At 45.4% G+C, this 22,466-nt stretch overlaps 1 protein-coding gene across 5 annotated transcripts in view; it reads left to right on the plus strand.

The window, feature by feature from the left end:
* The window catches only part of LEMD1 (LEM domain containing 1), a 72,772-nt gene that overhangs the window by 22,030 nt on the left and 28,276 nt on the right, over window positions 1–22,466 (plus strand). For all 5 annotated transcript variants that reach the window (XM_073011560.1, XM_007988736.3, XM_007988735.3 and 2 more), the window contains exons 2-4: window positions 14,424–14,543; window positions 15,649–15,771; window positions 19,015–19,079. In XM_073011560.1, the coding sequence (XP_072867661.1) occupies window positions 14,462–14,543; window positions 15,649–15,771; window positions 19,015–19,079 (270 nt within the window). In that variant the 5' untranslated portion in view covers window positions 14,424–14,461. The remainder of the gene's footprint in view (window positions 1–14,423; window positions 14,544–15,648; window positions 15,772–19,014; window positions 19,080–22,466) is intronic.

Here is a 22,466-nt window from a genome sequence, read left to right on the forward strand (position 1 = left end):
ATTGGTTTCATTTTGGCTCAAGTTGCATGGTTTCCCAAATCTATGCACCTGGAGTAAGCACTTTTCTGGTTGCCACTGAAAAGCATGCTGGCAAACGCTGCTCTGTTAATTGCTGTAATAAACAGACTTTATTATATCCCTTTGCAGTAAATGTATTATGTTGTCAGGGTAGAAGGGGCATCCGTGTTTATTTCACACTGTAATACACTGCAGCAGCAGAAGCTAAACATTTGTTTCCATCAAATCTGCTGAGAGGAGGGAGAATGGAGACTCGGGGGAAAAGTCAGGAGTATGGACATAAAGTGAGGTGTTGGGGCCAAGAAGGAGGCTTTGGGAGACACCCCAGGTCCCCTGGAACTCCGTGAGCCTCACTTGTGCTATCTCTAAACTGAAGGAAGCCAGGCCTCGTGCCTCTTACCATCTCAGAAATAATAGTGGGATAAAGCCAGCTAGAGTGGGTGGGTGTGGGGAACAGGGAAGGTGGTTTAGGACTACAATGTGATCACACAGTCTTAAGGTGCTTTTAAGAAAGAGAAAGGGCCAGGCGCAGTGGCTTATGCCTGTGAGGCCGAGGTAGGAGGATCACTTGAGCTCAGGAGTTAAGACTAGCCTGGGCAACATAGCCAGACTTCGTCTCTACTAAATATATATATAAAATTAGCCAGGCATGGTAGCATTCACCTGTAGTCCCAGCTACTTGGGAGGCTGAGGTGGGAGGATCCCTTGAGCCTGGGAAAAGATCATGCCAGCATTCCAGCCTGGGCAACAAAGCAAGACCCTGTCTCAAAAGAAAAGAAAAGAAAAAAAGACAGAAAGAGAAAGAAAGAAAGAGAAAGGAAAGAAGGAAGGAAGGAAGGAAGGAAAGAATCCTTAGCTGGGCTTCTCAGAACTGAAGACTGTGTTAACAGAATTTTCAGACTTATAAAAGAGAGAAAGATGCTGTAAGATGGCATAACATTAAGAACAAGAATTATATCATGTATGTGATTATATATCCGTAAAGCTGTTTGAAAAAGAATTATTGTGTCATAACTCCACTTGGATTGGGAGAACAGATACTCCAACGATCTCTGAAGCAGGAAGCCCTGAGAGAGGGCAGAGAGATCAGGCCATCAAGTCTAACCCCAAAGCCAGTCTCCTGTAAGGCAAGAAGTGATTTGGGGCAGGACAAGATTCAAGTATCACATAGGCAGCTGTTGTTTAGAGCTGTGGATTGACTGCTCCTGAGAGGGCTGGCTGCCTCTTCTGCAGGCTCAGCCACCATTACGCCTAGCACACTAAGCGCTCACTAAGTGTTTGTTAAGCGGTCTGGGGCAGATATGACCCCAAGCCTTTCCATCTTCAGGAATTCGCCGACATGCGTGCCACAGTCCCTCTGCTGTCTGCACCCTAGCCTTCACCCTCTTGCGCGGGGAAATGTATGCTGTGCACTGCTGTTGACTGAATCTATTCTATCAATATTGAGTCCTGGCTCTATGCAAAGCTCTGCAGGAGAGGCTGAAGGAGAAATGTAGGAAACTCAGACATTGCTCCAACCCTGGAGAAACTCACAATTTCTTCCCCCCCCCCCCCCCCGAGACAGAGTCTCGCTCTGTTGCCCAGGCTGGAGTGCAGTGGTGCGACCTCGGCTCACTGCAACCTCTGCCTATTGGGTTCAAGTCATTCTCCTGCCTCAGCCCCCTGAGTGGCTGGGATTACAGGTGTGTGCCACCATGCCTGGCTAATTTTTGTATTTTTAGTAGAGACGGGGTTTCACCATGTTGGTCAGGCTGGTCTCCAACACCTGACCTTGTGATCCCAAAGTGCCTCCCAAAGTGCTGAGATTACAGGTGTGAGCCACCACGCCCAGCCAATTTAATAATAATTTAGAAAACAATATGGCAAGTCTCAAAAATGCCTCAGCTAAAGTACAAGCAAAGTGCTCCAGGGCTTCAGAGGCCTGAGAGAACACAACTGTAGAGTAGGGAAGAATCAGAGAAGGCATGACAGAAGAGGTGGAATTTTTTTTATTTTTTGAGGCAGGGTCTTGCTCTGTTGCCCAGGCTAGAGTGCAGTGGTGCAATCATGGCTCACTGCAGCCTCAACCTCCCAGGCTCAAGCGATCTTCTCACCTCAGCTTCCTGAGCAGCTGGGACTACAAGCACGCACTACTATGCCCAGCTAGTTATTTGTATTTTTGGTAGAGGCAGGGTCTCACTATGTTGCCCAGGCTGGTCTCGAACTTCTAAGTTGGAGCTCGCCTCCTTCCTTGGCTTTCCAAAGTGCTTGGATAACAGGCAAGAGCCACTGTGCCTGGCCGAGGTGGAATTTCCCAGGGACCCTTCTCTCTTCTTTGCCGGTGTCTACAGACTTCTGCCCATGGCTGTATGTACGCATGGACAGAGTTAGCAATGACTCTGCCGGCAGGTATGATAGGAAGCCTCTTCTGTCACAGGTGAGACATATTGTTCCCAAATTCCTCTCCTCTCCAAAGTCTGACATCTGAAATTTCATGAGTGCTTTCTCTCTTTGACTTCAGGTTTTGATCCCTTGGGGTTTGTAATCCAGAAGGGAAGCAAACACTGGTCAGTTTTCAGGCACTTGTCCCACAGCATCAGTGATTACTTCAGATTTCCTCTTGGAGCAGGTTTTGTTAGGATGAGAGGAAAGAGCATGAGACCAGTGCATACCTGGCCAAGGAGGGCGAGGCCCCACCCGGTGGGAGACCGGGAGCACAGAAAGGAGGAGTTGCTGGGGGCTCTCTGAACTTCCCCATCTCATTGCACTACCTGGCCAGGCCGTGCATGTCTACACACACTTTTGCTTGTCCACTCTTCAGCCTTCCTCCCTCCTTTTCTCTTCCTCTTCCTTTCTCTAACTTTTCTCCTGCTACCTTTTCCCTACCCTTCTTTCAAAGAGGCAGTGAGAACCTCAAAGACATCACATGGGGTCTGTCACGCCCCACCACATTGCCTGGGGCCAGAAGATTGGGAAGGGACGTGCAGGCTGGCAATCCTAAAGCTTCTGTGTTGGCCCGGCATGGTGGCTTACACCTATAATCCCAACACTTTGGGAGGCTGAGGCGGGTGGACCACGAGGTCAAGAGATCAAGACCATCCTGACCAACATGGTGAAACCCCGTCTCTACCAAAAATACAAAAATTAGCTGGGCGTGATGGCGCACAGTTGTAGTCCCAGCTACTCTGGAGGCTGAGGCAGGAGAATCGCTTGAACCTGGGAGGTGGAGGTTACAGTGAGCCAAGATCACACCACTGCACTCCAGCCTGGCAATAGAGCGAGACTCAGTCTCAAAAAAAAAAAAAAAAAAAAAAAAGCTTCTGTGTTGTTGTCCCAGCTTTGCCCCAGCTAAAATGTGTTTTGGTGACCAGACAGACATGCAGCTTTTTCTGTCTGGACCTCAGTTTCCCCTACTTGTAGAGTGCCTCCACCACCCTTCCACTCAATTGGCTATGGAGGGAAGAGCACAAGACTTGTTGTCTTTACTATCTGTGGCAGCCTACAGAAGTCACTCAATCTCCCTAGACTTCTGTTTTTCATATGGAAAATGTAGATAATAATAGCCACAAGTTTTTGCAGGGGTCAAGTCAGATAGCCTGTGCTCAGGTGCTCACCTAGCTCCCAGCCTGGCATAAAGCAGGTGTTCAATATGAGTTAACTGAAAGGTTCGTTGAAAAGATTAGGAATCGCAAGTGTGCGAGTTGCACGTGTCACATGTTCCCCTGCGTCTAGCACGGTGTTGGGTAGGAAGTAGACATTCGGTCAATATCGACAGGTCAAATTGAACTGAAAACAGGGTGTGGAGAGGTCAGGAATGATTAAATTAGCTCACTTGTGTGTTGGCCAACGTCTCCTTTTTCAAGTAATAGACAATAAATAGTGTGTAAATCTGCTTATCCCCAAAAGGCGTGTGACGTGTGCGGTGAAAGTGAGCTGGGGTCCTCTTCCCCACCCCCAAGCTCGCTGGGCGCTCTAGGACGAGTCTCTTCCTCCTGCTGCATTTTGGGGAGCATCCTGCAGACGGCGCTCTCCCATCATCTCAGCCTCAGCCGAACTGGGCTGGGGTAGGGAGCGAGGGGTGAGGGGAAGTGTGAAGGAAAAACAGCCCCACGCGTCACTCACATATTTACATCTGAACTGTCAAAATAGTTATTTTTAAGTCGAGTTCCGTCTGCTGCGGGTTTAAAACTGAGCGGTGCGGAGGCGGGGACGCCCTGCTGCGGAGGGAGGGCGGCGGGCACGGCGGCCTGAGTGCGCGTGCGCAGTGCGCCTCGCCGGCTGCCTCGGGGGTCCCTCGGCCGAGTGGGATGCTCCTGGGGCAACGTGGGCGCGGAGGTGTGCATGTGGAAGACCGGCTCTTCCTTTGGCCACTTTGCACCTAGCTGAGGAGCTGCGTAAACTGTTGGCGTCCGCATGGTCTGCCATTCCTGGTTCTCCACGGTGATGGGCGGCTTTCTCCTGAATCATAGGAAGCACGCATCCCATTCCAGGAGGGAGATCTGCCCTGTTCTTACCTCGTCTGACTTTGGTTGTCTACCCCTACCCCACTCTCCCACCCCGTCCCTGACAACCCTCCGTCTGGAAGTTCTCCATAGCCTCCCTCTATACTTCCTAGTTACAACTGGGGCCCATGCCCATCTCTAAAACAAGACTTCATGGGCTCCATTCAGATCCGGGTCTGATTTAAGGATGCTCCTCCTGCCCAGCCGTCTGCAGCACAGCCCTTCCTAAGAGGGAAGGAGCTGGGGGCTTCTACGGGAGCTGGTCCACACTTGGGCGGGCCTGAAGCTGAGGACCCTTGGGTGTGCAAGCAGCAGAGAGAATGACTTGGCCTTCTATGTGGCAAGAATTCATTTTTCTCTGCAAAGTGAGGAGCCTGCTGGTTTGACACTCAGGATGGTTCTTTCTCGCTCTCTCGATTGCTCTCTCAGGGGCAGTGGGATTTGAGACAGACGCTGGCTGGCCCTGTTGCCATTAATATGTGTCCCAGCCCTGTCCAATGTCTGCTCTGTAATGAGTAGTGTTTCGGAATGTCACCTCTGTTAATGGGGAAGCGGCACCTGTGCACAGCCGGAACCACCTCTCTGTCTTCATTAGGCAGTCCGCGGCCTGGCTGCCGGCTGCCCTCGCTGGGTGACAGATGATGGGGATGAGGAGTGAGAGCAGCAGCCTCCTGCTGTCCAGGATTCATTCCCAGACAATGACCCCAAATGCCTGTCCCTGCTTCCCCCATCCCCCAACATCAAAATAGCCAAGAAAAATGCCCTTCTCGGGCAAGGTGCGGCAAGGACAGATAATAGCTAAAAAGCATGCTAAGGAGAGTAGAGGAGTCATTTCCAGAAACAGAGACCTGCGCTAGCCATTGTGATCTCTGGTTTAGATTGCATTTGGGGGTCTCTTCCTCCCCCCACCCCAGCTATCTCCACAGGCCACCTTTTATGCCTCTTCTAATAAATCTGTCCACCATGCAAAAGTCACAGTGTGAAGGTATAATGGTTGTTCTAATTCCAGATTTCCCTCTAGCCCAGACCTGCATATTGCCTCCCAGCAAAATCCTGATCCTTTTAAATCTCAGCCCTCATATCTGCCTGACACAATGCAGCATCGAAATGAGCCAAGTCACAAAAGGTCCTGAGACATTGACAGGGCTTCAGAGGACCCCTACCATCATGATAAGGTCAGTCTTTGAAACACCACCAGCATGGATATCATATTCCTCTGGTTCAGTTCAACGTACCCACCCTCCCCACAAGGCTGTGCTAAAATAGTTGCAGCATCTCCTTCATCTCCTCCGCTGCCCAAGCAAATTAAACTGGACCAGAAGTGTCCTTCCATACTCTCTAGGTCATTGGAGGTGGAGGTGGGGTGGGGCCACCTGTGGAGGGTAGGGGATGGTGGTGATGATCACTTGGAATTGCCTGAGGCAACAGTCTGATCCAGAAGCTGCATGGATAGCTGGTTACTTGACTGGGGTTGGTGGTGGAAGTGGCTTCCCGTTGCCAGGCCCTCACTTTGAAAGGCTCTGATGGAGCCATGTGGAGATCTGGACTTTTCGCCTGACCTCTCTTCCCTGTCTCAGGGAAGGGCACCTCTGTCTACTGAGATATTCAAGCCAGAAATCTGACTCATTCCTGACACTCTCCACTCTCCACCCCATTCTCAATCGGTCACCAAATTCTCATATCCTGTTGGCTCTCCCTCCTAAATCTCCCTCAAATCTATTTCTCTTCATCCCCACCTAGTTACTTAGTCCAAGCCAACATCTTTTCTCACCTTGCTCTCCAGTCTACCACCCTCTCTCTCATGCTATGCCAGCCTCCCTGACTTTCTTGCCATTCCAGGAACACACACATGGTCCTCCCTGACTATCTAGTCTAAATCAAAGTGCTTTCATCCCAAGCCCTTCCCTGTCACATCAGTCTGTCTCGTTATCACATTCTGAAAGGTTCTTGTTCACTCCATTTGCTTGTTTGTCTGCTTTTCCCTCCTAGGACATAAGCTCCAGGAGGGCAGGAACCTCATTTGCTTTATTTAACCTTGTATTCACAGCACTAAGAATAGTGCAAGGCATGTGGTAGGGTTCAGGAAATATTTGTTGAATGAATGAAGGAATGGTTTGCTGCAACCTAACGATACTCCTGTACCCAGTCCTGCACCCTTCCTCTCATCCCCTCCATAGCACCTCGAGGGCTCTTTCTCAAAGATAACTGTCATGGCATCACTCCCCAGCTCCAAGCTTTTGGTAACAGGATTGGCAAAATGTTGACAACAGTTGAAGCAGGGTGAGGAATATATGCGGGTTTCATTATGCTTTCACTTTACTTGCTTGTAATTGACTTATGTTCGTTGTAAATGTTTTAAAATTATGGAAACAAAAAACCACCATAAAACCTTCAGTGGCTCCCACTGTCCTTAAGATAAAGCCTAAGAGCTCCTTATCCTGCTTCCTAGGCCCTTGGCTGTCTGGCCCTCTACCAGTCTTCCAGCCTAACCCATTGCCAGTCACCCAATTGCCTTCCACACTCGGGATCCTCAGGAAACATCCACACTTCTCGTTGGTACCAGGAACTGTTACAATGCTCTGGGACAGTTGTTTGTTTCCATTTCATGAGTATGGAATTGACTAGACAACTGTATGGCTGCTAGAAGGCCTTGTCAATTTGGAGATCCTCCTGTAGGTACAGTCTATGTATCGGCCATGAGGGTTTCCATCTCAGCCTCATTCCTTCTCCATTTTATGCTGCTACTTTTTCTGTCTTCTTTTGCTTCCACTTTTATTATCTTTCTGTGACTGTCTTCAGATCCCTGCTGGTACAGAGTCTCCTTTAAGCCATGGGAATTATACGCTCCTGGATTTTAAGGACAGGAATGGATGTCCCACAATGTCCTTGCCGTCTTGGTTTGTGTGGTCTCCTATTTCATGACATTGCTCCTTACCATGTGTACTGCAGTGGAAACCCGTTCCCTTGAGTGTGCACTCTGTCTCTCTCTCTCTCTCTGTCTCTCTCTCTCAAATGTTCTTTTGAGAAAAAGCAGATCCCGACTAGCCTTTATTATGAGAAGCTGCTTTCAGTTTCCCCGAGTTTCCAGGTAAAGGGGTGAGCTATGGTATCAAATGAGATGGGAAGATGCCCCAATCATGAGTGATGTCCCCTTGTTAGCAAGAATCCCAGTGCAGGACCCCAGAGCCATTTTGTCATACTGGAACCTTACTCACAGTTCACACTTGTGAGCACTTACTGTGAGCACTTATAGAAAACAGTGTTTTTAGCTCCTAAGATGTGTTAACTCAGTCCTTAAAAATTCTGGAAGGAATGTAGTGCTATGACTACATTTACATTTCACAGATGTGAAAGCCAGGGTCCAGCTAGTAAGTGACACAAATAGAGGCAGTGATACAAAAATCCAGAATACAACCAGAGGCAGTATGACCCTGGAGCCTTTTCTCCTAACCACTCTGAAATTGCCTCTCAAGGTCCCCTGGGGCTTCCTGAGCTCCTGGTTAGTGACTCCGGTAATCGAAAGCTTCCCAGCATCTCCTCCACTACTGTTCATTATTCACAGAGATTGGGGTGAGGGACCCACTTGGTCTCCCTCCCTGCCTTCTTTCTCCCATCCTGCCCTGCCTTGCTAGATTATTCTTCTTGACAGCCCTGAACACCCTCCTTCAGAGGCCTCCAGGGTGGCAACCCATCGTCAGCTGCAGAGGGCCCCAGACCTGAAGGATCCTGGAACCTGAAGGGATCTGTGGGCCTAAACACCCTCAGGGAAATCCTGGAGCTGTCTGCAAGCTAGTTCCACCATACCCATCCACTTAGCTAAAACGCACCCTTTGCTGAAGCCAGCCTGGTCTCATCCCCACTTCTACCCCCAAGCCTTGTTCATGATATGCCTTTGCCTACAATGCCCATCCTTCTGCTTCCTGCCAATCCAGACCTTACCTGTTCTTTAGGTCCCACTCTGAGTTCTACCTCCTCCAGGAAGCTTTCCCTGAACAACACCACCCCCAACCAGGGGAGATTTTTCTCTGTTTCTGACCTTCTTCGGCATTTATGGCCACCACTGTATTGGTATTTGATTATGAATTTTCACTTCTTACCTTTGCCCATGTGTGTTTCTGGTTGGTTTCTCCATCTAGAATGTAATCCATTTGAAGAACTGCATCTTATATGTTTATCTATCCCTGTGGGTTGTCCAAAATTTCTTGCATGTGGTTTATGTATCATAAATCTCTGTATGCAGGACTCACAGGATTCCAGGAAAGGGGCCCCCAAGCTCTTGATTTACCGGCATCAAAGGTCTGATTTGCTTTCATGACAGGACAGGAGGCTAGGACCATTTAGGTTTTAAGCAGCAGCTCAGAAAATAGGGCAGATGGATACCTTCCTAACTTTGTATAGCAGGGGAAGTGTTCCTTTAAGTGTACTCTTCATGGGAGTCCAGTGTGTAAAGCAGATGAGGGTGGAGTCGTTCTGGCTCCCCTGGAGTGGAGCTGCTCTGTGTCCCCCACCCCTCCATGGCAGCTCCAGGCACTGCGGAGGAGACCTTGGGACTGGAGTATCATAGTTCCAAAAATTGCTAGGAAAAATCACGTCTTGCTCCAGATTAAAATAATTTATTAATTTGGATTATTGAAAGGAGAAATTATATGCACTCATTTTATTAAAAGCATTTTTGCTATTATGTTTATAGAATGGCAATTAGGCAGCATTTTCCCCTTTGTTATACACACTTGTTGGTTTTTTTTCCTCCATCAACCTTGTTCATGCCTCATGCTTTTGAAGGGAAGATGCTTCTGCCAGAACCTTCAGTGCATTTGAGTAAAGGTTCTGTTTACTCTTTAATTTACCCCATTACACCAGCATCTCCTTGAGAGTGGAGTCTACTGGGCTTTACTCTTTTCCTCATCTGCAGCCTTGCAGGGTGCCTGGTATGTAGTAGGTGCTCAGTAACTGAACTCCCAAGGGGTTTGAGTCTTTAATTATACAGCCACCTCTCAACGAGCTAGACCCGGCTCACGAGCTCTGCGGATGATCCATGGTGAATTTTAATGTGGCGTTGGCATCCTCCTGCTGCTCAGCTTAAGCCTGAGCCACTTCCCCGTCCTCCCCCTCCCCACCTCCCCGCTTCCCCTGCCCAGCTGGCGTGGGCTCAGAGAATATTAGTTAATTTTAATATTAGCCTAGGAAAGATTAATTAGGAAAGCAAATTTGCTCTAAAAGGTGTAATTAATTCCGAAGCCAAACAGAAGAGAGTTACGGATTATCTGCATTGCTGCTGCCTTCAAGTAGTGTGGATAATCAAGGGTTGACTAGACAAGTGCAGAATAATTTTTAAAGTGTCAGTGCTGTGTAGACCAAACTCCATATGGTTCCTTATGTAAGCAGGCTCATGCCTGAGACAAAAGATTTGTACTGAGATGGTGCCTATGCAAGTGAAGTGAAGAGGAAACACATAATCAGCCATCCTGTTGTGGCTATTCTGCCTTCTAAATCATTCATGAATCGTGTATCTTCCTCTCTAGTCCTCCCCCAAATGGAATCATCTCTTTTCTAGACTGTTGTAATAACCTCCAAGGAGTCCTGTAGCCTCCAGACTGTTCCTTACCAATTCATCCTCCACTCAATATCAAACTAGGTGTAATTATACCATGAGCTACTTATAAACCTCTACGTGTGCCCAGAGGTGAAGGCAGAGCCCTTAGCATGGCACACCAGATCCTTCACAAATTGGAAGGATCCACCTATTCAACCTGACTCATTTCTCATCTCGCTTACCACATCCTAGAATGTCTGTCCCCAGCCCCTTGTTTATAGGGAAAACTGTTGCTCGTCCTGGAAGTCTCAGCTTCAGCGTACCTTTGGACCCTTACGGTTCAGATTCTGGGCTCCTGCAGCATTCCTTTAACACTTTATCTTATTTTTTGTAGCTATTTGTTTCCTTTTCTCTTTAAGGAGACTGTGAGCTCCTTGAAAGAGGGGCTATAGCTTTTGCATCTTTGTATTTGCCTCTACCTCTCCTTGATTTAGGCCAAGCATAACCCCTATCCCACAGGAGATGATCAATAAATAATTTTTGAAAGAAATTGATCAGCTAATGATTTCAACAATGATGCCAACCAGATCAGCTCAGTGAAACCCAAACTTCTCCCTTTTCCCTCCAGTCAGTAGTAAATTCGGCCTGAAATGTCTGGGGAAATGCCTCCGCTTTCCACTTCCTTTTGCCTGCATAGTGGAGGCTCAGAGGCAGGTGGCTTCAGGAGGAAAGTTATCTGAGAATGGTGAGTGATGCGGGCTTTAGACTGACAGCTGCTGATCTTTGCTTTAGTTGATTTCTCCTTTTGCAAATGGTTATTGGCAATTGAAACTGCAAATCTACTATCTTCTCCCCTATGTAAATTGCATTTACATTTAAATTGTGCATTCTTCCAAAGAATGGGGTTAGTAAATAACTCGAAGATTAAATTTGAGGAGAGGAAATTGTGCCCCACGTCAAACCTGAGACTGAAGTGACATCTGGCTTTTACTATTTCCGTTATTTCAGTTTAATAACAGCATGTGGCATTAAGGGAAGAGAAATTGGATCTACATTTTAATGAAAAGAGGAAGCTCTCAGGGTTTAGATACCTTATCATGTTGAATACGTAGTCAATTGGCAATTAAAACTTGCTTCCCTCAAGAAATGGAATAAAATATCTTTGCAGCCATGGGGAGAGTGAAAAACAAAAAACAAGCTAATGCTCAGGACTGCACAGATAAAACTGAGGGAGATGGTGTGCTGCAAACAATTAAACCAAATATTTCAGGATAGCACAGAGTACAGGAATTCATAAATGGAATAATGCTGACAATAGAATCATAACTATGCTGGTGGGTTTTCAAGAGAATAATTTCAAGCAGAATAGTTTGCACATGATATAGGGTTCAACCCATAGATGTTGATTGAAATCATCTGATTTAATCCTTTTCAACCTAGCTTGTTTTAAACCCCAGAGATTTAACCAAGAAAATATTCTAGAAATGTCTGTTTCATCCCAATAGTCAAACTGTTTAAATGGAAGCAGTTCCACCTGCTGGCTGCTTTTTTGTTGAAAGCAATTCTGGGAAATGTAAACAAAATGCTTGTGCATCCTAATAACCCAAGCCTATCATTTATTTGCTTTGATGGAAACAAATGTGTCAATTTTCAAAGTCTTTGTTTGGTGAATGCAATGTTTGGATGTTGGTAAATGTTTGCATTACATGTTTGTTTGAAAACTGATGCTCTATTCAGAAACTGTGGAGCCATAGCCCTCGGAGCCACAGCCTGGGAGACTCAATAGCTTTCATAACCATCCACCCAAAGACGTTCAGCTCTTTCCCAGAATCTGGAAAGGACTGCAACTATAGACTCCCATGGGCAAGTGTAAATGAGATGAAGCCTCCTGAGGAAGATACTGGATGTGGGAACTTTCTGGGGCTAGGGCTCATGAGTAGAATAATGGAAAACATTTATATAATGCTTTCTATGTGCCAAGTACTTTATATGTATTATAACTCATTGAATAACATAGCCCTTTGAAACAGGTACCATTTTTATTATCCCCCGTTATGGACAAAGAAGAGGAGACACAGTGAAATTAGTAACTTACCTGATGTGATGTCACCCAGTTGGAAAATGACAGAACTGGGATTTGACTCTAAGCAGCCTGGCTCCCCTGTCCTCTTCACCCCTTTCGGATCATTCCCTCTATCCCTGCAATTTAATGAAGGCATTGCTTTTTCTCACAGTTACATTTTGTCTTGCACACGTCTTTAAAATCTAAGCAGTCTTTCTTGAAAGATGCAGGCTAATAGTCTCACAGATCTTTCCTTAAACAAAATAAGGCAACACCAAGTAGGTTTTTGCAATGTAGATGATAATATCTGTCTCAGCTGTCTTATAAAAGTGTCCAGAGGATGAAATGAGATATGAAAATGCTTTGAAAAGGGCAAATCCATCAAACTTCTGCAATGTATTATTATTTATCTGCCCTCCATCTTGATTTCTTGTTTTCTTAAATGAATAATCCTTAACAAATTAATATAGGTTTCTTCCACTTTCCTATTTTCCCTGGAGTATATGGTCAAATTGCCCAACTACTAATATGGGCCTTTTAATGGGTGGTCTAGACACTTGAGTTTGTTTGATTTCTCCTTTCTCTTCCTGGTTTCTTGACACCATTTGGTTTAGTAGCAGCTCCTTACTTACTGTGCATAATGATAACTTCTCTGCATCTCTTGACATTTTATCATGGCAGTGTGCCTATGAAGTCGACCAGTACCTCCTTCTGTTTGAACTTAGGTTCAATTAATAATCTGATTTGCACATCAATCTGTTGCTATGGGGGTTACTGATGTCACACTGTCAGTATTATGATTACCATAATATCTAACAGGCAAAAAGGGACTGGTTGCTAGTGGAAACCTCAGGGTGAAACTCACTCAGCTTTAGTAACCAACTCGATTGCATAGACTTTAGATAACCATGTGAAGGGGTAAGTGAATTAATCATCCAGTTGGATTCCATTTGAATATTTTTCTTCCATATGTGTGTTCCCTCTAGGCAATTGTCTAGTGTCACTTGAAATTGATGAGGGCTCTATTGGAGGTTATTTTTGGGAAGCTGGTGAAACAACAGACAGCTGTTCTCAGGAACAAATGTCACAGGATCTGCCGAAGCTAGCTTCCAGTAAAAAGGAAAGAAAAAAAAAAAATCTGAGGTGCTGAGGTGTATTGTCCTTTTTCTTCCTAGCATTAGTTTGTTTCCCACTGGCCTAAAAGTGTTAAGTCAGTTTCCCAAACACACAGAAAAGGAGGAAACTAACATTTACTAGGTACCTACTATGTGTGCTAGAATGTGACGCTCTTTAAAGCATTGCTTTAAAGTAGAGAACTGTCAAACTAGGTATTCCAGAACAACCCTATTATATATAACAATTCATGACTTTTTCTAGCTTGTATACAGTGTTCTTCCTAATTGGACATTGACTGATCACCAACAAAAGCAAAGTCATTATTTAAAATTGGTCTAGTCCTCCTACGCTGAATAATTATCTTGCTGTTGTTTTCACTGCAGTATTAAGCCTTGAAACATGATAGAAATGTGGTATAATAAACTCCAAAATTTTAAAATCTCTGTTAAAAGGTTTGACAAATGGGTCTGTCTTTTTGTGGATTTTGTCACGTAGGTAGAAGGGTCAACTCTGGGAGACCAAGGGATCAACTGGATAAAACTGATTGAACTTGAGGTTGTGCAGATTTGGAAAGCCATATCAAGATTTGCATAAATCTATATGAATCAATTTGTGTGCCAGAGAGTGAATAGCTGACTTTTTTTCAAATGCCAATTCAGCAATTACTAAGTCTGCTGGCGGTTAATTAAAAACTACCATCTTGTTATGTTCAGAGTTAAATTACAAGTGTGAAAGCTGCTACTGTTTGCAATAACTGAATGCTCTGTACTCGCTGTCCTGTCATCAAAAGGAGGGCAGGGATAAATAACTTTTATTTAACTCAAAAAAAAAAAAAAAAAAACTCTTAGCTCTTTCATATTTAATTAAGTTCTTATCTTCTCAGAGCTTGAGTTTTACTCAGAGTTCCTGAGCAGTAATGGAAGTATCTGTTTATTTTGTCCAGAAGATTTTTCTCATATTCATTGAACAGAACAGTTATAAATAATTGAGCCCTAAAGACACTGGGGAAAATGACACCCATCCAGTTTTACAATGGAGGCAACTAATCCCAGCAGGGATTTATGGCAGAAGTAGAAAGTGCTGATTTTTGCTTTATTGCCTGTGCACCTAGGAGGTTGGGGAGATAGGGTTATAAACACTTACGTGGATTGGTAACATTTTAGTACTTATTTGTAAGGTTGTCTTAATGCATTTAATGTTTTGCTATTTCAAGGATTCTACCATCAGAAAAGAGGCCAAACTTCTATCACCATGGTGGATGTGAAGTGTCTGAGTGACTGTAAATTGCAGAACCAACTTGAGAAGCTTGGATTTTCACCTGGCCCAATACTACGTATGTACAGTATGCAGCAAATATTAGAGACTTGTCATTTATGGTTTATAAACAACTTACAATAGAAGGAACATATGCAATAAAACCATTAAAACAGAAATAGGAACATAGAGAAAACAGAAAACCACAAAGAGGGAAGAGGCAATAAATATACCCAAATCCTATTTACAGATTAGGATTGGGTGTTTGTCTTACTGCAACCTCTGCCTCCCAGATTCAAGGGATTCTCCTGCCTTAGCCTCCCAAGCAGCTGGGATAACAGGCATACACCACCACATTAAGCTAATGATTTTGTATTTTGCAGAGACAGGATTTCACCATGTTGGTCAGGCTTGTCTCGAACTTCTGACCTCAAGTAATCCACCTGCCTTGGCCTCCCAAAGTGCTAGAATTACAGGTGTGAGCCACCACACCCAGCCCATGGATTGGGTGTTTTTCATCAGTGAAAAACCAGTTACTCTTTATTATGTGGTTCAATTTTTTTGTTTTGTTTTTAGTATGTAGACCTTGTTAACTATTTATTTATTATCTATATTCCCCATAGATAGGATGCACAGCCTTGTCTGTCTGCTCAGATGTGTCCAATGCCTGACTCTGTGGTTAATCCATACAGGTATCACCTAAGTGTTTGTGGAAACGAAGGAAGGAGTTGAACAGCTGCGAGTCTACCTCGTTTAAAAAGCCATAATTGGGCAGGGCGCAGTGGCTCATACCTACAATCTCAGCACTGGGAGGCTGAGGCAGGTGGATCACTTGAGGTCAGGAGTTCAAGATCAGCCTGGCCAACATAGCAAAACCCGTCTCTACTAAAAATACAAAAATTAGCCGAGTGTAGTGGCGCACACCTGTGGTCCCAGCTGCTGGAGGGGCTGAGGCAGGAGAATCGCTTGAATCTGGGAGGCAGAGGCTTCAGTGAGCTGAGATCATGCTACTGCACTCCAGCTTGGGAGGCAGAGTGAGACCTTGTCTCAAAAAACAAAAAAGCCATAATTAACCAATAATGTAAGGGATAAGAATAAAAATCTGAATTATGAAATACCTTGAACCCAGTAGGCTCATATAAAAAAAAACAACAATTTAATTTGTTCTCCAAATTCTTCCTCAGCTTCCACCAGAAAGTTGTATGAAAAAAAGTTAGTACAATTGTTGGTCTCACCTCCCTGTGCACCACCTGTGATGAATGGACCCAGAGAGCTGGACGGAGCTCAGGACAGTGATGACAGCGAAGGTACTATCATAAGCTATACTGCTAGATAGCAACTTTGCACTTGTTAATACCTTGCCCGGCATGATTTATGCAGGTTTAAACGGTGTGCAGCCTGACCCGTGAAATAGCCACATGGCCTCTTTGCACAGAGAGCCTGGAAAATAGGCCCCTGGGCTGTAAAAGGAATCTGTAACTTCACATCTGTATTCACGCCAGTGACTTGACTGGGTGGCAAGTTGGGGGAATGACTGCTCAACGTGCATGTCCTTTTACTAACTAGAGCCAAATGTGTGGTGATACCTTAAAATCAGAAATTCCTACAGGTAAATTTTGGGCCTCCTTTGAGGTCTGAACCTCTGCTTTCCTTCAGTTGATAAATCTGACCATTATTTTGGGGGAATTAAATGATTTTATGCCTATTAAGAAGGATGAACCACAGTGATGGCTCCCACCTACATGTAATCCTAGCACTTTGGGAAGCCAAGGCAGGTGGAGCACCTGAGGTCAGGAGTTTGAGACCAGCCTGGCCAACATAGTGAAACCTCATCTCTACTAAAAATACAAAAATTAGCTGGTCGTGGTGGCACACACCTTTAATCCCAGCTACCTGGGAGGCTGAGGCAGGAGAATCACTTGAACCAGGGAGGCGGAGGTTGCAGTGAGCCAAGATCATACCACTGTACTCCAACCCAGTGGACACAGCAAGACTCCGTCAAAAAAAAAAAAAAAAAAAAAAAAACAGATGAACCAGATTATAACTCCCTGAAACCCCTCCTATGCTGACTGCCCTCCTGATTTATATGACAACTGACAGCAGCTGGTCTCTTTCAGGTCACAGAATGTGTAGGGAACAGGGGTCTCCAGGATCTCTGGGCTTTGCTGACAGTGGCCTCTGCTCCGGGTACATCATTCTCCTGCAGTGGTTTCTAGCTTCAGGGATCTTAGGGGAAGGGCTTGGAGATTCCCACAGTACATTCCAAGGCATTTCCATTCAACAAATATTTATCAGGAGTTCTCTATGAGCCACAGTAAAATAACAGGAACTACCATTTATTGAAGGCCACCAGTGCAACCTGGGCCAAATGCCTATCATCCCATTTAACTCTCACAGCACTTGGCAGAAGCTCAGAGAGGCCAAGTGACTGGCCCAGCATTACTGAGCTCAGAAGCAGCCCCAGAAGATAAGCATGCATTAGCATGGGCCATGCAGAGCAGGACCAATCTGTCTTCATCACCATTCTGTGTCCAGCTCCTGGAACAGTTCCAGACACATACCGGAACTCAGTGTATGTTTGTTGGATGAAAGAAAGTGAGAGAACTGAGATTTGTACCCAGTCTGGCTCTCCAAATGTTGCTCTTTCCACTCCATACCCTACATTTTTCTCATAATTTCTATTGTGAGGATGAACACATTACATTTTTTTTTAATCGTGTCTGATCTACAAAAAAAGGACAGTATCATACAGTTCAAATTAAAAACTGGATAAACCATGCAAGTGCCTGGGGCCCTCTGAAAAATCCCCTTATCCCGACATTGGAGGTGGCACAGATACTGAAAGCTTTCCCCAGGGGTTAACACTGCTGGCCTCACTTGAAAAGGATGGCAAGGTTTAGGGATAAACTTCACTGGCCCTTGAGCAGGCAGTTAGCATGGGGATACCTCAGGGAAAGTGGCTACCCGAGGCCTGTCCTGGTTGTAGATTGTGTTCAGAGTCCTGTCCCAGATCTAAGCCTGCTTCTGTTTCCTGCCCTGGGGAGGGGCTCAAGAAACCAAACCAGCACTCTCGTGAAAAGCAGTGCCAGGTTTAAGATCTCAAAACTGCTCACGACTGCCCAAGACTTCAGGTTAAAGCTATAAAACCAAGCTGTTGTGGTCTCAGTCCCCGCTATCCTAGGTCCCAGCATGTAGTCCTCCACAGAATTGCGTTGATGCTAGGGCTAGGAGAAAATTGGTCCTTCCGTTTGTAAGGTTCGCCACTGCTTTAGATTGTACCTCACTGATCTAAGTCAACTACGGGCCATCAGGTCGAGGTGGAAGTGCTGATTCAGTCCTACCTTTGTAATGCAATTCTGTGGTTGCCACACGTAGCAAACCTAGTTCGCCAAGTTAGGTTTGAACCAGATATTTGAATTTGTTCATTGGAAAAGTCTCATAGCCACTGGTACCATTAGAGTGGAGGAGTTGTAATGAACTGGAGTGGGGCATCCTATGGACTCAGCCTTCTCCTTTCATGGAAACACCTAGTCCTGGAATGGGCTTGTAGTGGTGGTGGAGATGCAGGGAGCCCTAGACCTGAGGCTGAGCATGAGGTCATCCAAACAATCAGTGGGTTTGATTTTTCTCATTTTCACTCATTGACTGTCTTGTCGGTGGGCAGACATAACTTCAATTATCTAACTGCTTTCAAACTTTCCAATTTTTTTTTTTTTTTTTTGAGACAGAGTCTGTCTTCCAGGCTGGAGTGCAGTGGCATGATCTTGGCTCACTGCAAGCTCCACCTCCAGGGTTCATACCATTCTCCTGCCTCAGCCTCCTGAGTACCTGGGACTACAGGCGCCCACCACGCCCGGCTAATTTTTTGTGTTTTTAGTATAGACCGGGTTTCACAGTGTTAGCCAGGATAGTCTCGATCTCCTGACCTCGTGATCTGCCCGCCTTGGCCTCCCAAAGTGCTGGGATTATAGGCGTGAGCCACTGCGCCCAGCCCAAACTTTCCAAATATTTTCGACTCGGAGAACTCGTTTAAAATGGATGTGTAACTCCACCATTCCTTCAGGTTTATCAAAATGCTTCTTTGCAGGCTAATTAACAACATCGTTTTCTGTCCCTAGCAGTTCCCCCGATTTTAAAGGCTTTTAGCACAGGTCTGGCCTTGCCTTCCCTGGGTGCCTTTTTGGATCCAGAAGGAGAAAATCCTCCCTTCCTATCTTGGCATTCACGAATGCATGGGGCTTACAGCTGGTTCAAAGGGACAATGACTAGACTGCAAACAGCCACCCAGATGAGCAGCCAGCTTGTGTATTTCTCTCGGAGGCATGCAAATATGACAGGCCTTATTCCCAGAGGAAGGCCTAAGTCTGTTTCACGAAGGCTGCTACAGCTCAGAAGAAATGTTCTTTTCCATCAAAAGGGCCACGTGAATTTTCGTCCCCTTGCAAAAATGTCCTCTGATTGAGAGAATTCACCCTGATGATTGACATTTATTCTGTTTGCTAGCTCAAATGTTCTCATGGCCTATTTTCCTTTTGTTTCCCATGATGCAGAGCTTAATATCATTTTGCAAAGAAATATCATACTCTCAACAGAAAAAAGCAAGAAACTCAAAAAAGTATGTACCATTCATTCTAATGCCTGAATACTTAATACCCATATATCAAAAACAGGAAGTAGCTCTGTTCATCTGTATTAAGAAAGGGGATAGCAAGTTACTGCATTCTGTTATAGTGGTAAAATCCTAGTTTAAAGAGGATCATTTTAATGCAGGTTTCTGTATGATGAAATGATTTCCATGATCTAGCAGAGGACCCAGAATGATAGGGTCCGTCCTGCCCCTTCTTGAAAAAGCCACCATTCTGCTTCCCCCAGCTGTGACCCCCCCACTCCCCATTTTCACTATCTGTTGTTTACATTCACATATAGCACTGAGCTCGGTTCTGGGCCCACAGCAAACATAGATTAAACGTGAGTTTCCATCCCGTTCGCTTTTCTAGCCCCTGAGATCTGGCTTCTACCCCCAGCTCCGTATTGAAGCACACAGCCAAGTGTGTGAGGGTTATAGGTTTTGGGGTGACACCTAACTGGCTTAGGATTTCTGCCCTCCGCTTCCTGGAAGCGTGACTTTGGGGAAGTCAGTGAACAGATCTAAGCCTCCTAGCATAGTTTAACAGCAGTGCCTGCCTCACAGGGTGGATGTGAAGTGAAAGGCAGGTAAAGCTCTGAGCATCAAACACAGCCCATCATTAGTGCTCAGTAATGAACTCCAAGGTGCCAACTCTAGTGACTTTTTCTGTGTTTTGACCTCTGACCCTTTTTATTTGGAGATGGCTGCCTTCTTAGATTTCAGAATTCTGCCACTCCTTGGTTCTTGGTTCTGTATCTCTGTTTCTGTTCTGACTTTTTGTCTTCCTCTTGGTCCCTGATGTGTCTGTGCCTGACACCTCCTCCTTCAGCCTCTGCTCTGTCATTCACTCACCCACTCACCCCCTCTTTGTGGCCCCCACACACGCTTCTCTCCTGAGGCACAGGTCTGCATATCCAACTGCCCACTGGGAAGCGCCTCCCTTTTCCTTCTCTTTCCCTTCCTTCCTCACTTCTTCCTGTGTTCATTTGACAAATGGTTACCTAACATCATGAACATTTTGTGGGTTACACAGACGTGTTCACACTTCTCTCCATGGTTATCCCCCTGTACCTTAGGCTCAGGATGTCCAGGACTGACCAAGCACATTTCAGGCCACCCTGAACCTGCATCTATGGCCTGGGTTTATCCTGATGGTTCCAGCGTCTCCCCACTGTCCAGGCTCAAAGCCTTGGAGTTATTGGACAGCCCCCTCCCTGCAGCTCTTCACATACAAAGAGCTGCCAAGTCTTAGGGATTTGAATGATTTTTAAAAATCCATCCCTTCTCTCCCTTCCCCCTACTGCTATCCTAGCTTGCAACCACATTATTTATTTATTTACTTTAGAGACAGGGTCTCATTCTGTCACCCAGGCTGGAGTGCAGTGGCACCATGATAGCTCACCGTAATCTCGAACTCCTGGGCTCAAGCAATACTCCTCCCTCAGCCTCCCAAGTAGCTAGAACTACAGGTACACTCCACCACACCTGGGTAACTAAAAAACAATTCTGGCCGGGCATGGTGGCTTACCCCTGTAATCCCAGCACTTTAGGAGGCCAAGGTGGGAGGATTGCCTGAGCTCAAGAGTTCAAGACGGCCTGGGCAACCTAGGGAGACCATGTCTCTACAAAATAAAAAAAAAAAAAACAAAAAACTGGCTGGGTGTGGTGGTGCATGCCTGTGGTGCCAGCTACTTGGGGGGCTGAAGTGGGAGGACTGCTTCAGCCTGGGAGGTTGAGGCTGCAGTGAGCTGTGCATGATCATACCACTGCACTCCAGCCTGGGCAACAGCATGAGACCCCATCTCAAAAAAACTTCTTTTCTTTCTTTTGTGTGTGTGTAGAAACTCACACTGTGTAGGATCTCACACTGTCGCCCAGGCTGGTCTTGAACTCCTGGCCTCTAGTGATCCTCTTGCCTTGGCCTCTCAAAGCACTGGAATTACAGGCAACCACCTCACCCAGCCTCCGTATTACTACTTTATTTGAACAATTGCAAAATCCTCCTGTGTTTGCCTCTAACTTTTCCCAATTCCAGTTCAGATCTACAAGCAGAGATTTAATCATGTCACTGACTTGCCCAGAGACTTTCAAAACAAGATGCAAACTTGCTCTACACCATGAATCAACTCCAGTATCTCCTGTAACCTAATCTTCCTCATCATCCAACCCAACAAATGCTCACCTTGTTTCTGCACCTCTCACACTGTCTTCCCATGAACCATTACTTCAACTGTTCTTTATGCCTGAAATTCTTTTCACTCTTCTCACCCCCACTGCATTTTTCTTCCTGTTAAAACCCTGTGATCTTTTAAGGACTATCTCAATGGCCACTTCTGTGAGTCCTTTTAAAATGGCATTAAGGTGGGTAGATCACTTGAGGCTAGGAGTTGGAGACCTGTCTGGCCAACATGACGAAACTCTGTCTCTACTAAAAATACAAAAAATTATCTAGGCATGGTGGCATGTGCCTGTAGTCCCAGCTACTCAGGAGGCTAAGGCACAAGAATCACTTGAACTCAGGAAGCAGAGGTTGCAGCGAGCCGAGATTGTGCCACTGCACTTTAGCCTGGGTGACAGAGTGAGAGGAGACTCTCAAAAAAAAAAAAAAAAAAAAAAAAAAAAAGGCATCTTATCCTGGGCAACGTAGTAACACCTCATATCTATAAAAAAAATAAAAAAAAAAAAATAGCTGGGCATGGTGACACACACATGTGATCCCAGCTATTCAGGAGGCTGAGATAGGAGGCTGGCTTGAGCCCCAGAGTCTGAGACCAGCCTGGGAAAGATGGTGAGACCTCATCTCTACAAACGTTGTAAAAATTAACTGGACATGGTGATGCACACCTGTGGTCCCAGCTACTCGGGAGGCTGAGGTAGGAGAATCTCTTGAGCTTGGGATGTCAAGGCTGCAGTAAGCCGTGATGACGTGATGCACTCTAGCCTGAGTGACAGAGCGAGACCCTGTCTCAAAAAAGTAATACAAATAAAAATAAAAAAATAAAATGGTATTTTATCCTCATTTAGTAGCTATCACAGGGTCTTGCACATAGTAGGAACTCAAAGCTCACCTCACCAAATCTACCAAACAGCTCTAACGGCAAAAAGGTTAGTTTGCAAATATGGTCTAGTATTTAAACTAGTTGCAAAGTTTAAATAAATGAAAAGAAACCTTCAAGTAAACATTGCCACATATGCTATAGCTTCAGCTTCCCATTTAAACATAATTCAAATGTGATGAAGTAATTCTGATATCATACCAAATTTTCTGAAAGTATTTTTTAACTTCCAAATACCTCATTAAACGAATCCTTTCCATTCGGTAAACCTTGGTTCTGCAGAAAACCCTTTAATATAGTTCCTGCAAAGTTGCTACAG

Source organism: Chlorocebus sabaeus, chromosome 25, assembly GCF_047675955.1.
Source record: "Chlorocebus sabaeus isolate Y175 chromosome 25, mChlSab1.0.hap1, whole genome shotgun sequence".
In the NCBI taxonomy this organism is placed as follows: Eukaryota; Metazoa; Chordata; class Mammalia; order Primates; family Cercopithecidae; genus Chlorocebus; species Chlorocebus sabaeus.